Source organism: Myotis myotis, unplaced genomic scaffold, assembly GCF_014108235.1.
Source record: "Myotis myotis isolate mMyoMyo1 unplaced genomic scaffold, mMyoMyo1.p scaffold_m19_p_19, whole genome shotgun sequence".
NCBI lineage: Eukaryota > Metazoa > Chordata > Mammalia > Chiroptera > Vespertilionidae > Myotis > Myotis myotis.
In genome coordinates, this window is record NW_023416323.1 from 39,426,647 (window position 1) to 39,442,993 (window position 16,347).

The window sequence follows — 16,347 nt, forward strand, 5'->3', positions numbered from 1 at the left end:
TACTTCCTTATCTTGCATTTGCTCAAGGTGCAAACATTTCCTCGAAATGTCACGCCCGGGGTTAAGTCACTTACGCATCCAGACGACCCAGGGATCGTCACAGTGAGTGTAGGTCCCACGTGCAGGAGAGCTGACCGTGGCTGCGAGCGTTTACCTAACCGGCTTCTGTTTCAAGGCTCCTCCCACGAGAGGGACAAGCCCAGCCAAACACAACCCACGTCCTCACGGGACTAACCTGGCGTGCCACTCCCTCCGCAGCGTCTGGCGCGTGGTGAGCGAGGCGAGGATGGCGGTCACCATGGCATTCCTCTGTCCCACGGGGACCCCCTCTCTCCGCACTTCATGAAGCACCCCATTTGTCTAGAAGAAATGATCCAAAAAAAAAAAAAAAAAACAGAAAAGAAAGAGTGAAAAATTAATAATACCAAAAAAAAAAAAGCCCATAAGCAAATAAGGACAGTAAATCAATGGCTGTTTTATTACAGTTCCCCTGCTAACAAATCAATACAGTAAATGATGGCCAGGAATGGCCGGCGTGGAGTTTGTGTTTAATCAATGTACGCGGCACCGCGGTAGACTCTGGGCCCCGCTGCCCCGAGTCATATCCGCGTCCTGTGGGCGTCCCTCTAATGTTCTCACGCCCCGACGACTTTCTTCCCTGGGACTTGCCTACCAGGAGCTATTATTAGACATGATTTCCACGCACACTGTGCCGTGTGTTGTTTGTTTTGCCTTTAAGTAAGGAGAGGGTCTCTGATTTCCTCTCTCTGTGTTTCCTGGCCCCGAGCGAGGCCTGCTGTACGGCCTCTCTTACTGGAATCATGCATTTCTACTTCCAGCCAAGCCGGCAATTCTGTTGTTGTTGTTTATCAATTTGCTTAGTTCCTACCACCCCTGGTCCTCCCAGTATTCCTGGTTTCCTGAAGTTCCTGAGTCCAGATCCTTTTCTTTAGGTATATATTAATGATTTCAGAGAGGAAGAGAGGTAGAGAAATAGAAACGTCAGTGATGAGAATCATGGATCGGCTGCCTCCTGCACGCCCCCTACTGGGGATGGAGCCCACAAGCCGGGCATGTGCCCTGACAGGGAATCAAACCCGGACCTCCTGGTTCATAGGTCTCTGCTCAACCCCTGAGCAATACCAGTTGGGTTTCTTCTCTTTGGATAATTCGAGTTATCCAATAGCCTTTCATCAAAGTCCCACTTTGTTCAAATTCACCAGACTCTGTTTCTGTTGCCTACAATCTAAAACCCTACAGATGCAGCCCAGCTGGCGTGGCTCAGTGGTTGAGCATCGGCCCATGAACCAGGAGGTCACGGTTCGATTCCCAGTCCGGGCACAGGCTCGGGTTGTGGGTTTGATCCCCAGTAGGGGGCGTGCAGGAGGCAGCCGATCCATGATTCTCTCTCATCATCGATGTTTCTATCTCTCCCTCTACCTTCCTCTCTCTGAAATCAATAAAAACATATTTTTAAAAAACAAAAAACCTCCAAGGAACGGTGAAACGCAATTTGCCAACCTCAACCCAAGAGCATTTCAATTTTTTTTTTTAAGTGTACGCATTAGTGGTGGAACTGCAAAAATATTTCCATTCTGGTCAGTGGTTTGGCAGTTCCTTATAACAATTACACAGACACTTAATACAGGACCCAGAAATCCCATTTCTAGGGATTTATCTGAAGAGATTAAAGCCTTATGCTCACACAAAAACATGTGCACCAATGCTGACTGCATCTTTATTCGTAATTGCCAAACACTGGAAACAACCAACATGTCCTTCGAAGGGTGAATGGATAAACGCGCTGTGGTACATCCATACGAGGGAACCCCTACGGCCCGACCATCCACAGGGACAAGGCACTGACATACGCAGCCACTGGGATGACCAGCGAAGGCATCATGCTGAGCGGAAGGGGCCGGTCTCAAACGCTTAGGGCCTGCGTGGTCCCACTTATCTGACATTCTGGGAAAGGCAAATTCTAGGGAGGGAGAGAAGAGCAGCGGGGGCCAGGGATTAGGTCGGATGAGTGTTATTACACGGGGCAGCGTGGGGGGGTTTTTGGAAACATGGGACTCTGCTGTGTCCTGAGTGCAGTGGTGGTTACATGATCTCATACATACGTTAAAACTCATGAACTGTCTATCCCCAAACAGCCTATTTGACTGTATGAAAATCTTATAACGTTTACTTTTTAAATGCATTTTCATCAAATGTTTAGGACGAGAAGGGATGTAGAGAACATGCTTACATACAACTACATCGAATGAATTAAGTAGTTAGCAAAAAATAGGAGGAAATATAGGGCGCTCCCCAAAATGTACCCACACACTTTGAATAATGATAAAGTCAGTGTTTATTAAAATAAATTTCATTTTCAAAACTGAGCTATCAGCTGGTGAAGTACATATTCATTTGGGCGGGCTGTATGTCTGGATGACCAAACACAATCTGCTAAACTGATTTTTGTAATATTGGAAAAGGAGGGGTGAACGTACATGGAGCACGGAGACCCTCCAATACAGTATTTCCTGAAATTCAGAGTGAGAAGAAGTCCTTGCCCGGATGGAAACTTCAGGGTGTCCAAGAGCCTTCCTCCTACTAGGATCCGCGGTGCAGTTCTCCTTCTAGAAGCGTTGGCTCCTCGGGGCTGAGTTTGCACAGGAAACGGTAAGCAGCCCATTTTCCCATCAGGAGTAACACAGAGCTGTCTTCCAACAAGTGCCAGTTTTCGAACAGGCTCCGGTTACCAAAAGCACATTCTTCCTCTTCTCCCCTCAGAACACGGGGCAAGCGAACCGCAGGCCCGGGGCGCGGGCTCTGGGGGTGGAATTTCATCTCATTGCCATCTTTTCCCGCAGAAACCTATGGGAACGCTGGCGAATCAGGAGGAGACTAAGGCGGTTCCGCAGACGGCTGGCCGCTCGAACCCCAGCCGTCGCCTCCTCGCTGTGGGCCTCGTCCACACAGTGACACGGAGATGACAACCGAACCTCCCCCAGGTTCCTGTGGGGACACGTGCCCAGTACAGATGCCCCTGTGATGATTAATTTTGTTTCATCTTAAACTCACTCGTCGACCTAGTGCTAGGTTGTGCTATTTTTTTTTTAATCCTCACTCGAGGATATTTTTCTATTGATTTTTAAGGAGAATAGAAGGGAGGGAAAGACAGAAATATCGATGTGAGAGAAACACATCGATTGGTTGCTTCCTGCACGAGCCCCAACCAGGACCGGGGCCGGGGAGGAGCTTGCAACTGAGGTACATGCCCTGGACCGGAATTGAACCCGGACCCCTTCGGTCCGAAGGCTGACACTCTATCCACTGAGCCAAACCGGCCAGGGTGGCTGTGCTATTTTAACAAAAGGATGCCCGAGAGTGTCGATGACTTGAAATGAAAAACTTCAAAAGGAAACCCATCTCTTAGCCTCTGCGACAGCATGGAGGGACCCGGAGGGCATTATGCTGGGCGAAATAAGCCAGTCAGAGAAAGACAAGCATCACATGATCTCACTCATAGGTAGAATCTAATGAACCAAATAAACTGATGGACAAAATAGATCCAGAGACATAGAAGCATGGAACAGACTGTGGAGTCTCAGAGGGAAGATGGGGGAGGGTGGGTGGGTGGAGAGAGACCAACCAAAGGACTTGTATGCATAGATGCATCACCCATGGACAGACAATAGGGTGGGAAGGGCCAAGGGAGGGGGGTGGGGGCGGGCTAGAAGGGGTCACTGGGGGAAAGGGGGGACATATGTAATGCTTTCAACAATAAAGATTTAATTTAAAAAGAAAAAAGGAAATCAGGCCGCCACCAAACACACACAGACATGAGGAGCCCCCCAGGAGCCAGCGGCAGGCCCCTCTGCAAAGCCTGGTGCTGGTCAACCCGTGTCCGCTGAGGGTGGGTTTCCTGTTTAGAGTCGCTCCCGATTTTACCTGACGTTTCTCCATTAGGAAACGCCTCTCCCTCTCGGGCCATCACCCACTCTTGTCCTGTCCTTGGTCTCCTGGGGGTCACTGCCTCTCGGACCCTCCACTGTTAGGTTAGCCCAGGGCTACCTCTTGCTTCTCCTCTCCTCTCTTCTGCTGCTCTCTGTGGGAAAGCCCCCTCCAGTGGCTTTAGAGGAATGACAGCATGGACTCCGTACCAATCCTTCTCTGTGTCTTTCATTCTGTGGGTTCCTTTCTGGGGGGGGGGGGGGGTTACACTTTCAAATCGGCCTTTAACTCCAAAACTCAGCTCTCTCCATCCTTCTTACACATCAGAGGACTTTGTCTAAGGAGACGCGGGAAAACAGGAGGCATCCCATAAACGCGGCGGGTCCTCCCCGCTTAGTTCATTAACGCAAAAGAGCCCAAACGAAAACTCCGCGGCTGGTTTCCCAATTTCAAGAGGCACATAAACACCAGGATGCCAGACCCCGCCACCCCCCTTCACCCCCCCAGAAAAGCAACGCTGTCTTTATGGGCGGAATGCCGACCCTCACACTCTTTACACACGTATCTGCTCGGTTAGGGCTGCGTTTCCCTCCGCGCACACAAATCACAGAGATATGCGCCCGCTGATAATGAGGGCGAAAGGTTCAACTTGTGAAGGAACTTGGCTTAAGATGTTATCGGCTGGGAAAGCTATTTCCTCCCGTCAACATTGCCATGGGCTGTCAGACACCAGCCAGGGCTCCACTCTTCAAAAGTCCAGAACTTTTTTTCCCTTTTCTCCCCCCGCCCCCGCTTTTTTTTTTTTTTCTTAAAAAAAAAAAAAAGAAGAAGAAGAAGAAAGGCACAGAACCCACTGAGAGAGCCCCGTCCCATCAAAGAAAGGTCGGTCCGGGTCCTCCCTCGTTGACTGACTGTCAGTTCCAGGCGGCTCCTCTGTGGGGCCCGGCCGCAGTGCTGAGTGACGCCCTCACGCTGTCTGCACGGGCCTGGCCCCCCGAGGGGAGGGTCTCCCGCATGCCCGGGTCCTCAGCCCCGCAGAACAAATAAACATCCCTGGCCGCCTTCTTGCCTCCTTTATCTCCCTCCCCTGAGCAGGAGGCTTTTGGGGGTGCTGATGTTTACACAATGTTAAAACTTTCTTTCCCGTTTCCTGGATCTGAGAAAACACATCCTGGATGACCTGGGCTCCGAGATAACAGGAGTCACGGCTGGGGACCCGGCCTCGGGCCACTGAAGGCGGCTGCCTGCCCGCCTGCCTGCCCTCCCCGCCCTGCAGCTCCCCTGGACCCCGGAAGCGGGAGATAAGCTGGACCCTCTGGAAAGGGAGGTGCAAAGGCAGAAGTCCATTCCCACCCAAAACCAGGTAGGCGTGGCGCGATTTGTCTCCAAGATCCGCTCCACGTAAATGAACGTCTCGGTGGCGTGTACCAGACGAAGCCTCACAAGCACGTCCCAGGGAGACACAGCTCAGCATGTCTCCATCGCACGCTGGAGCGGAGGGAGCCGAGGACAGTCGAGAATATCTGTGGGGAAGGGATTCAGGGAAAAACTCGCCTGATCAGTCTCCTCGTCGGTCAAGGGGTCTATGCAACAGCGCCTGAAGCGTGAGGGGATGATGACAGGCGATAACCCACAATGCTCGGCCCATACAAAGTCTCGATAAATGCTGCTGTTACTGTTGTCAGCGGGATTATGGGTAAAAGCTTGGGGGGTGGGGGGATCATGGAAAATAGGGGCCCTGGTTTTTAAATGCTGAACGGCAACCGCTATGACATGGAACCGCTACTTTTCCCCAAGCACTTCCACAGCGCCTCCCACTCTCCCGCAGCGCAGGAATCACCGCGCCTGCCTGGGACTGAGAGAGCTCCCGGGCGGGCGGGCGGGCGGGCGGCTGCTGGAATGCCCTGGCGGGAGGGAAGGGTGGCCTGCTGCAGACTCTTAGCCTGGACGCTGGGGCAGGGGGTGGGAGCAGCCCCGGCGCTGCTGCTGCTCAGAACAGCCCATGTGCTCGTCAAGGAAAAGAAAGGGAGGGAGGGAGGGAGGGAGGAAGGGAGGGAAGTAGGAAGGAAGGAGGGAGGGAAGGAGAAAGAAAGAAAGTATAAAAGAAAAAAGGAAAGAAGAAAAAAATGAAATGGAAGAAAGGAGAGGAAAAAGGGCGAAAAAGGAAAGAAAAGGAAGAAAAATGAAAGCGGGGGAGAAAAAGGTGAGGAGGGAAGGCGTGTTGTTTATAGAAGCCAGCTGCTGGGCCCGGCGCCGGCGCCCCTCGCCCGCTCTTTTACGCGTGCAACCCCGCTGCCCCCTGGCACAGGTACAACTAAATGTTGACTTCAATGCCTCAGAAAAGCACTCGACTGATTTTGTCCGTGATTAATTGCCAAAGACACGGCTGGCCATATGGAGCAGAGAAAGCATCAAGTAATTCATACTTCGGGCCGGGATCGCCCGGCCCCCGTCGTTCCCATGTACAGGAAGGGGCTGGGGTAGCGCGGCCCTGGTGTCTTGCCCCTGACAGCCCATTAAGAAATCTCCAAGCACCTAGTCCCCGCTCTGCTGTGGGCTTTTCAAGAGCAGCCTAATAAAACAGAAGCCCGGCTTTCCGACGAGCCTTAAATCTTTCACGTCCAGTACATTAACGACCGCGGCTCAAACAACGGGCTTCTTATGATAGGAAATGGGATTTGATTTCTAGGCTCGCCCTCCTTACTGAGAGCCTTCTTTTCTGACCTTTATGGAGTTTGCAAAATCATTGTTCTTCTTGTGTCCCCCCCCCCCCCCCCCATTTTTTCCAAGTAGCCGAGTAGATTCGCTTGCTACAACCGCCTCTTCTTCGCCACTAGTTCGCGCGGTCCATGTGCTGACGCTGACTCATAGAGAGGTGGAGGGAACAGCAGGGTGCTTCTTGCCAAGAGAGCCCCGGCATCATTCCGCCTTCGGAAGCATCAGCTTTGTTTAAAAACAAGGGCGGCCCGGCCGGTGTGGCTCAGTGGTTGAGCGTCGACCAAAGGGTCACGGTTCGCTTCCGGTCCGGGCACATGCCTGGGTTTCGGGCTCGATCCCCAGTGGGGGGGCGTGCAGAAGGCAGCCGATCCATGATTCTCTCTCATCATGGATGTTTCTATCTCTCTCTCCTCTCCCTCTCTCTTCCTCCCTGAAATCAATAAAAATATATTTTAAATAAAAATAAAAACAAGGGGAGGGAAAACAAAACCTTGTACACACACTCGTACGATCCTCACCTCCCTTCCCCATCCGTCTGTGAAATGAATTCATTCCATGTGGGAAAGAATAGCCAGTGATTTTTCCAGTGGTCCTACTGTGGGCTGTGGGTGACACTCCACTCTGGGCCGGCAGGGCGGGGCCGCACGGGGGCGTGTCTAGCCCAATTTGCAGTCTATTCGCGTCAGCCATTAGGACGATCTTTGCCGACTCATTTTCAGCCTGAGGGGAACAGGTATCCATTTCTACCATGCTTTTCCTTTCAAGGATCTTCAGGTGACAGCACTAAAAACTGTACGTGCACCAGCATCAGTACGTGCCTTTGTCGGTGCTGACACGCGTTGGCGGAGATGACTCTGTTGGCGCCTCTCGTTAGAAAATATTTATACAATGTTTTATGTCTGAGCGTTTTCAGGTGTTGAAATTATCCTCGGCCCAGCAGACAGCGTACACGGGAAATTCCACTTGACTGCCTATTCATTAGCGGGGCTGTAATTGCCTCAATTGCTGAAACGAGCTCAAGGCCCATTTAGCGCGCTAAGCCAACGGGAAACTCCCTGCCTCCCTCCTTCCTCTGAATGCTCGCGCGGGTGCTTTCCAGGATGAGCCAGGCAACTAATTAACAGTATCATCCAACGGAGCACCCAGCGCCGGTCTTAGGAGAAAAAAGAAAGAAAAGCCTTGAAGTTGACTCGATAATGGGCAACGAAGACACAGCGCAAGACTTGTCCAGAGACAGCGAGTGTTTTCGCTGACCATCATCGTGTGAACACTGACCTTGCTTTATTCTGGTCCGCCCTATGAGGTAGGACGATCGTGGAATTCCCATTTTGCAGATGGGAAAACTGAGACTGGGAATGTGAAATAGCCAAGAGCCATGTGCATCCGTGGCAGAACCGCTGGGGTGAGAATTCTGTGTATTTCTAGCTGCCTGTTCACAGCACTGGAAGCTCTAGTGGACTGTACAGAAAAGCATTATAAAGAATACATGTCTACCCCACACATACAGGTAGTTACAAAGGAACACATATCAAAGCATCTTCCTGAAGTCTCGCGCATGGAAATAAACCTACTACAGCTGCAAAATCTTCAATGAAGAAAATAAGATTTATCAACAGACGCTCACAGAGCAATACTACGCGGGTGTAGAAATAAGTTCAGACCTGCGTATAGATTACACATCATGAATAAGAGGAGAATGACAGTGGCTTCCCTCCAGTTCCTTCTGCGGGGCCTTGATGTATCTGTGTCTGTTCATCAAGAACGATTCACCCTACAAATAAGAGCAAGAACTCTCCCAACCCCACCGCAACGTGCACAGGCCCCGGCTCCCAGCCGCCACTTCTAAGGGCCTCAGGACGCTGACCTATCCGCTGGCCTGTTCATTGAAGGTGAAGGATGGCGAGCTACACCGAGCACTGAATCATCGAGCCAGGGACGATGTCAGTCCTAAAAGGGGCTTAGGTCCTTCCGATCCGGGGGCGCGGGAAAAGTCACCCGGTATCTCCATCAGAGTGGCCCGCCCCCACGCCGGTCCCACAGAGGCTGGCGTGGTCTGCCGTGCACACTGGATTATACGAAGTGTAAAACATTGGGGGCACGGGGGAGGCCTTTGAAAGGGAAGGGGGGGGGGGAATCACACTGGCAAGAGGATCTGGCTGACAGCTCCGTCCCTTACAAGTGAGACAAGCGAAGATGTTTGTATTTGGAGACGCTGTGGATGCCGGGGGCGGGGGGCGGGGGCGGGCCTTTGTCTGCAGTCCTACAGTGTGTCTTGAACCCGACTGCTGCCCGCATCACTGAACATATGTTTTCTACGCAGGAACCGGAGCAGAAAGGGCTCTTTGTTATCATTCACTCCTTTGTAGATATCTGCTCTCCACCCCTCCCCCCATCCTACCCCCACCGCCTCGCCTACCCACCCCCCTTCAGGAACATCCAAACCAAAGCCCTCGTGGAAATTTAACGGCTGGGGGGTGCAGGGGGTGTGGAGGGACCGGAGGGGAGAGAAGGGGTGAAGCAGAATGCCCCCGAGACCCTTCTGGTGCCCCGGCGCCAAGACCACGGGTCCCCCCACGGTGGCAAGAACAGCAAGAGGGACGCTGAGTGAGTGCTTACCATGTGCCGGGCATTGCAACAAGCATTTGTATCAACTTTATCTCACTTCACGCAGCCATTACCATATATGAGGCACCTCTGTTTCAAAGAGGACAAAACTGAGGCACAGAGAGAGGAAATAACGCCCAAAGCCACGCGAGGAGCTGGGAATGCTTGCGGGACGCTGAGCAGACAGGAGTGTGTGGAGCAGGAGGGGAACAGCTATGTAAACCTGAAGATCTAGGGAAATTATACGGACGCACCATTCTGCACTTCACATAATGTCACCGTGTCTTCGCTGGGGGATAGAAGGTTCAGAACTCAAATTTAGCCCCGCCGATGGGGCAGCTTTCGCCAGTCCTGGCGGCCATGAAGGGAAAACGGTGGCTGGTGAGTCAGGAGGTCGCTCCTGTCCCTGTGCACTCCAGCAGGAAGGCAGGAAGAACAGCCGTGGATCTGACTGCCTCAGGGGCTGAGCTGGCGCAGACCAGGCACTCACCCTCTCTGCACCTCCGTCTCCCCACCTGCAATGCGAAGCTACTTACAGCACTTACTTCAGAGGGTTGACAGGATTCAATTCCTACACGCAGGTCCTCAGAAGGAACAGTGCCTGACGCATGATAAACAGCCAGTAAGTGTGAGGTACTTTCAAGTACTAGTCACTTAGAGCCACAGTAAAGCACTAGAATTGATCGTCGTTTTATACTCCGCAGGCCCTTGATTAGTGTTGACCACCGACACCAGAGAAGCCAGTATCTCTCATCTGGATGCCTCTGGATCGTGATGGTGATGGTGATGGTGATGGTGATGGTGATGGTGGTGGTGATGGTGATGGTGGTGGTGGTAGTGATGGTGATGGTGGTGGTGGTGGTGATGGTGATGGTGGTGGTGGTGGTGGTGGTGGTGATGGTGGTGGTGGTGGTGGTGGTGATGGTGGTGGGGTGGTGGTGGTGGTGACAGTGCTGGTGTTGGTGGTAGTGATGGTGATGGTGGTAGTGGTGGTGGTGGTGGTGGTGGTGGTGGTGGTGATGGTGGTGGTGGTGGTGATGGTGGTGGTGGTGACGGTGCTGGTGGTGGTGACGGTGCTGGTGGTGGTGGTGGTGATGGTGGTGGTGGTGGTGGTGGTGGTGGTGATGGTGGTGGTGGTGGTGGTGACGGTGCTGGTGGTGGTGACGGTGCTGGTGGTGGTGGTGGTGGTGGTGACAGTGATGGTGGTGGTGGTAGTGATGGTGATGGTGGTGGTGATGGTGATGGTGGTGGTGGTGGTGGTGATGGTGGTGGTGGTGGTGGTGGTGGTGGTGATGGTGATGGTGGTGATGATGGTAGTTATTGTGATGGTGGTAGTGAGGGTGATAGTGATGGTGGTGATGGTAATGGTGATTGTGATGGTGATGGTGGTGGTGGTGGTAATGATGGTGATAGTCGTGGTGATGGTGGTGATGGTGATAGTGATGATGGTGACAATGATGATGATGATGGTGATAATGATATGGAAGCTCACATTGCTGAGTGCTTACTACATGCCAGGTGCTGTCACATGCATTATATCACTGACTCCTAAAAGTAAGTCTATGAGATAAAATTTATATTTTGCAGATTAAAAAAAACTGAGATCAAGGAAGGTTAAGCAACTTGCCAAATTTTACACCATTAGTAAATAGAACCAAATAGAACCCAGACACCAGAAGCTAACATAACTGTAAAATGATTTACACTTTGAAAAGTGTTTTAATGAACATTATCTCATTTAATCCCCATAAAAACTATATGAGTTAGATAAAGCAGGAATTATTAAACACATTATTACAGATAAGGAATCTGAGGCTCAGCTAAACTAAATAGCTCATTCAATATCAAAATTAGTTCAGGACTCGAGTTAGGAATGGACATCTGGGGTTCTAACTCCAGGCCTAGCACATTTAAGCCGAACACACCAAATAGAATGTACTGAAGGCAAATTCTCATGTAATCACCCATGTGAGTCTCTGCTATGTGGTAGACATCCAGGTAAAAAATACATATATACCATATACACACAGGGTGAAGGGTGGCCAAGGGGGTTACATCAAATAACTGTCAGATTCCATGAAGCTCTTATATTGATTTTTATTTATGAAAATCATTTCTAAAAGTTACTCTACTAGAATGTCCTGTTCATTGCCTATCACGGCCTCAACTTTGTCATTTAAGACTGACCTGCTCACTCTTACCATTTTCATTTCAAGGCAACGAAAACTGAAATGTAGACCTGGTGGAATGACCACATAACTAATAAGTTTCACCACATACATCTGCCCACCCTTAAACAATGTTCTTATTTTTCTTAAGATCCTTGAGCTCAGAGCGTTGTCTCACTATAATGAAGTGGCTCATGCTACTGACAACGTGCCTCGTAAAACTCCAAATGAAGGACGATCGGGTAGGGAAGGGTCACTCGGCGAGGACCACGTGGGCGGAGTGGCCACATCTACCTGAGACGGATGTGGTCCCTGCCGAGGCCACTCCGTCAACACCATGGTCTGCGAAGTCTTCGATGAATCACCTGGGGATATAGTTTCCAATAGGAATTCAGAACCGATTTTAATGACCATGAACTCATTTCATTCATTTTTAGGGGCAGACAACAATGATTCCAACTCCAACGATTACTCGCTTTAAAAAGTTCTCCTCCTTCCCACAAAACACCTTGATGTAAACAGGTACAGACTGTGCGGAGTTTACCCTTAGCTTTAATAAGGTAATGCAGCCCGGCCGGTGTGGCTCAGTGGCTGACCATGGACCTATGAACCAGAGGGTCAGGGTTCCATTCCCGGTCAGGGCACATGCCCAGGGAGGCGGGCTCAATCCCCAGTACGGAGCGTGCAGGAGGCAGCCGATCCATGATTCTCTCTCATCATTGATGTTTCTCTCTCTCTCTCTCTCTCTCTCCCTTCCTCTCTGAAACCAATACAAACATGTATTTTTTAAATAAAATAAAAACATAACGCGGTCACCGCACAGTTGCTTTAAGATCCCCAAAGACAACCTGAAACCTGCAGGACTGCGGGGCGCGGACAGGGGCCTGCCTCACTCCACTGGCCTGGCAGCCAGGGGCGGCTCGTCTTCCGGAGGGAATCGCCTCTCCCACCTCGTTCAGAGGGTAGATTCCATCCCCCAGACGAAGCCGCGGGAGAAACCGGGATGGGCACGGCCCTCTCATGCCGAAACCGTCTCCATGAGACGGAGCGGGGACACGCTCACGTTGGGGCGCAGACAATGGGCGCCTTGAAAGGATGAGAAAAATGGGCCACCGCTGGGCCGCCTCCTCCTCCTGTGCCCGAGTCCACCACCTGCGGCGGCACTTTTGTTTCCCTCGCAGAGGAGCCTTCGTGCTGGAGGCTCGGATTCAACGTTTGCTCAACTGGCCCCTTCGGTGTGCCTTAACTCTTAAAGGGGCCGCATGACAAACAGTTCCTGCCTGAAAAACAGATAGAGACACCGACGTGCTGTCCTGATCCACCCACACAAATAAACACACGCAGATCCGTGACCTTGGGCAACAGCCTGCTCACCTTCACAGGCGATCCCAGGGTCAGGAGGTGCTCTGTGTGCATTTCATAAAGTACGATCGGTCCCAACCTAGCTGGTGTGGATAGAGCGTTGGCCTAAAGACGGAAGGGTCCCGGGTTCGATTCCCGGTCAGGGCACATGCCCGGGGTTGCAGGTTCCATCCCCAGTGTGGGGCGTGCAGGAGGCAGCCGATCCATGATTCTCTCTCATCATTGATGTTTCCATCTCTCTCTCCCTCTCCCTTCCTCTCTGAAATCAATAAAAACATATTTTTTTAAAAAAAAAGTCTGATCAGTCCCTAAGAACCTCGTAACATTTGTGATTTCATGGTTCGCTGCAGTAGCAGGCGCTGCGATACACAGGAATGTGACGCGTTAAAAAGAAAGCGGGGTGGGATCACTTCAGAGACACTGAGCAGCTTTAAGCACTGACTGCAGAAAGGGGAAACTTTTCAGCAATTTGGCCGGGTCAGTAAAAAGTAACACAGGTCAGAGGAACCAAATGGTCCCCCAAACTCCTGCCTGCCGGTCAATGGGCAGACTGTCTCGTGGTTGGATGCACAGGCAAAGGCCGCGCCACTGTCGGATGGAAACAAAAAATACGCGCCCTTTGTGGCGCCCGGACAATCGGTGACTTCTGAGCGGCGAGCGCCCGAGGCCCCCATTCCCCCGTCTGCTAGGCCGGGCTCTGCCGTAAGGAAAACAAAAGGGCCATCTCATTGTAACCGGGCAGGGGGTTAAGCATCTGACCCGCCGGGGTGGTGTGCGGTGCTCGCGGGAAAGGCCCCTGACAGGATCAACAAGAGTTACTGCTGCTGGAGGAGGGGGCACAGTTCACGACAACCTCGAAGGCTTGTCCTACAGCTGTTGGCGTTTCGGCGCTGCCTGCCCCGCAGGATGCCACTTGCTGAACGGAGCCGATTTCGGATGCGCTGGTGAGTCCCTTCACCACCCACCGCGGCCGCCCCTCCGCCCGGGGATGCCGATCCCTGGTCACAAGGTGCTTTTCCAGTAACGAGGTTTTACGGCCTGGGGTGACCCAGAGAGCCCTTGGCCTCCCCAGTCAGCCCTCCACTCGCCGTCTGACCTCCCTGAGAGGCTGCGGGGAGCCGGGACGCAGGGGGGCCTGGCGGGGGGCAGAGGGGCCTGGCGGGAGGCAGCAATGTTGGGCGTCACAGAATGCAATGCCTTTAGAATAGCTGGGTTTTGCTTTAAAGCACAGTCGTATCCTACCTTCCTCTCTATAAAAGATGCTACCGAAGAAAAGTTTCTACCCTGCTAAACAATAGCATCTCTGAAAAGCATGTTTGTTTATTGGAGCAAACATACGGCCGCATGCTGCCCACCTGCAAGAGAGAAAGCGGTGCGGCCTCCCAGCACAGTTAGAAACAGGCAAAACCAACCAACCAACCCAAAGAGCCCAGCCCTGGCCGGTTCGGCTCAGTGGATAGAGTGTCGGCCCTCGGACTGAAGAGTCCCGGGTTCGACTCGGGTCAGGGGCATGTACCTGGGTTGCAGGCTCGATACCTGGCCCTGGTTGGGCAACATATCGGAGGCAACCAATGGATGTGTCTCTCTCACATCGATGTTTCTCTCTCTCTCCTTCCCTTCCACACTCTCTAAAAATCAATGAAAAAATACCCTCGGGTGAGGACTAAGGAAAAGAGCCACGCCGGTCCTCTGGGACAGCGGGGAAGACAGTGCTGAGAGCAATAGGCGTTCTAAAGATGCGCTCCTCCAGGCTGAGGGAGACCACGGCCCAGGTGCTGTCGGACCCGGGCGCTGACGCTCTCCCACAAAGGAGAGGGTCGCTGGGAAGTGACCGTGAGAAGGTGTGGTCCGTCCCGGGGGGCGGGACGGTGCTGGCAGGATGAGGGATGGTCGCCTGGGCCAGCGAATGGTTTTAAAGGAAGGAACCCTGGCGTCCGACTTCAGATTGGAGCAGGTGAGACTCCCACTTCTGGGGAAGAAAGGAAGTCAGACTGAGAGGAAGGGAGGAAGGGAGGGAGGGAGGGACAGGCCAGGTCTTGTAATAGTGGGGCCCAGGGACAGTGTTGCTTGTCACACACACTGTCATCTCTCCAGTGCTTTGATGCTCCCCAAACAGGAAACCTACATGCTCTGCGAGACGGGCGGCACCCCTCTGGGAACCGCTCCGCGCGGCGGGGTTTCTCCTGTGCAGATGAAGCTATTCGCCCCTGACGTTCAACGTGCCTGAGCCTCATCGGAGACGAGGACGCTTGCCGCCCTCTGACTCACCCAGGACCCCAACTTTCACTCATCACAGCAAGTCCGCTTTGCGGGGATACAGCTGCTGGAGACGATCTGGATGGTGGGGTGATCCTGCCAATGGTGGGGTGATCCCGCGGGTGGTGGGGTGATCCCAGGCACGCTGACCAGACAGGAGTGTGTCTTTTGCAGAGCCGGCTCCCGAGAGAGACCGCAGCTGTGGCCTACAGTGCCTGCCCTCACGCCTACGTGATGGAAGAGCGTTTCTCAGGTTGGAATGCTGAGCTCCTGGGCCTACTGTGCGCACTGCCCGAAATGGGCCCTGCCCCTCTCCCTCATCTGTGAAAACCTTCCCTACTAACAGCCAGTTCACGCTGCGAGGTGCAATAAAACAGCGCCTCCTCTTCCATGAAGCCTTCCCAGGTCTCTCAACCTCACTCACATTGTGTCCCCACCTTTTCTGTGACACATCGCGCCTTGTTTACATGTGTGTCTATTTCCTCGACATGCACGCAGGCTCCACGACACAGCAACTCTGCATTTTCGCCAACACCAGACACCCTGAATCCTAGAGAAAAATGTCAAACACTGTTTGTTAGATTGAGCCTGGGCTGTGTGCCTGCCTGGGAGATGCCCGCTGACTATGAAATGTCAAAAAGCATCACGGGCTCTCCTGGAAGCGGGCGTGGAAATGGCCATCCGGGACGCATCCCAGGCCGGCCGGGGAGCGCAGCAGGACGCGGGCGCTCGGAGGCGGACGCTGGGGAGTCTCCGTCTCAGCCCGCAGAGAGAACGTGGGTGCTCTCCGGGGACTCCGAGGTTAGCATCCCCCCTCACGCTGAGACATGTTTATAAACACAGGAGGCTGTGATGAAGCTCCTGTGAGAGCCAAAACCCAGCTTCGGCCAGTGTTTACATTCTAATCAGGGCAACAAACCACTTCTCACCAGGCAACCCCAACCCGGCGGCAGAGGGATTCCTGTGTGCATGCCCAGAGCACCCTGCCAGGAAACCTCCTGGGCCCTCCGAGCCGGAGCCGGTATCCGGCTCTGAGGCCCCCAGACAGGCCTCTGTTCCTTCTGGGCCCTTCCTTTCCCAAAATGAAGACCATGGGGGGACCATCTCTTGGGCCCCTTCCCACACTGACGTCCCAGGATCCCAGGGCCGTGGGGCCCCCGCGCTCAGAGCCTAGCGCCACGGGCACCACCAGCCTCGTCGGTAGACAGCCCGGGATAAAGGCTGCAGACCTCGAAGGAAATCGAGCAGTGACCAGTCTGACTGTGTCTCTGCCCCAGGCTCTCTGGCCTTATGA

At 53.0% G+C, this 16,347-nt stretch overlaps 1 protein-coding gene across 4 annotated transcripts in view; it reads right to left on the reverse strand.

Moving 5' to 3' along the window:
• FTO (FTO alpha-ketoglutarate dependent dioxygenase) overlaps positions 1–16,347 on the reverse strand; it is a 256,938-nt gene that overhangs the window by 129,479 nt on the left and 111,112 nt on the right. Inside the window, exon 9 of one of the 4 annotated variants that reach the window (XM_036345956.1) lies at positions 236–360. The exons of 2 other annotated variants lie outside the window; for them this stretch is intronic. In XM_036345956.1, the coding sequence (XP_036201849.1) occupies positions 236–360 (125 nt within the window). Of the gene's footprint in view, positions 1–235; positions 361–11,181; positions 11,801–16,347 lie in introns of those variants that run through there. One more of the 4 variants, XM_036345958.1, reaches the window with a different exon arrangement.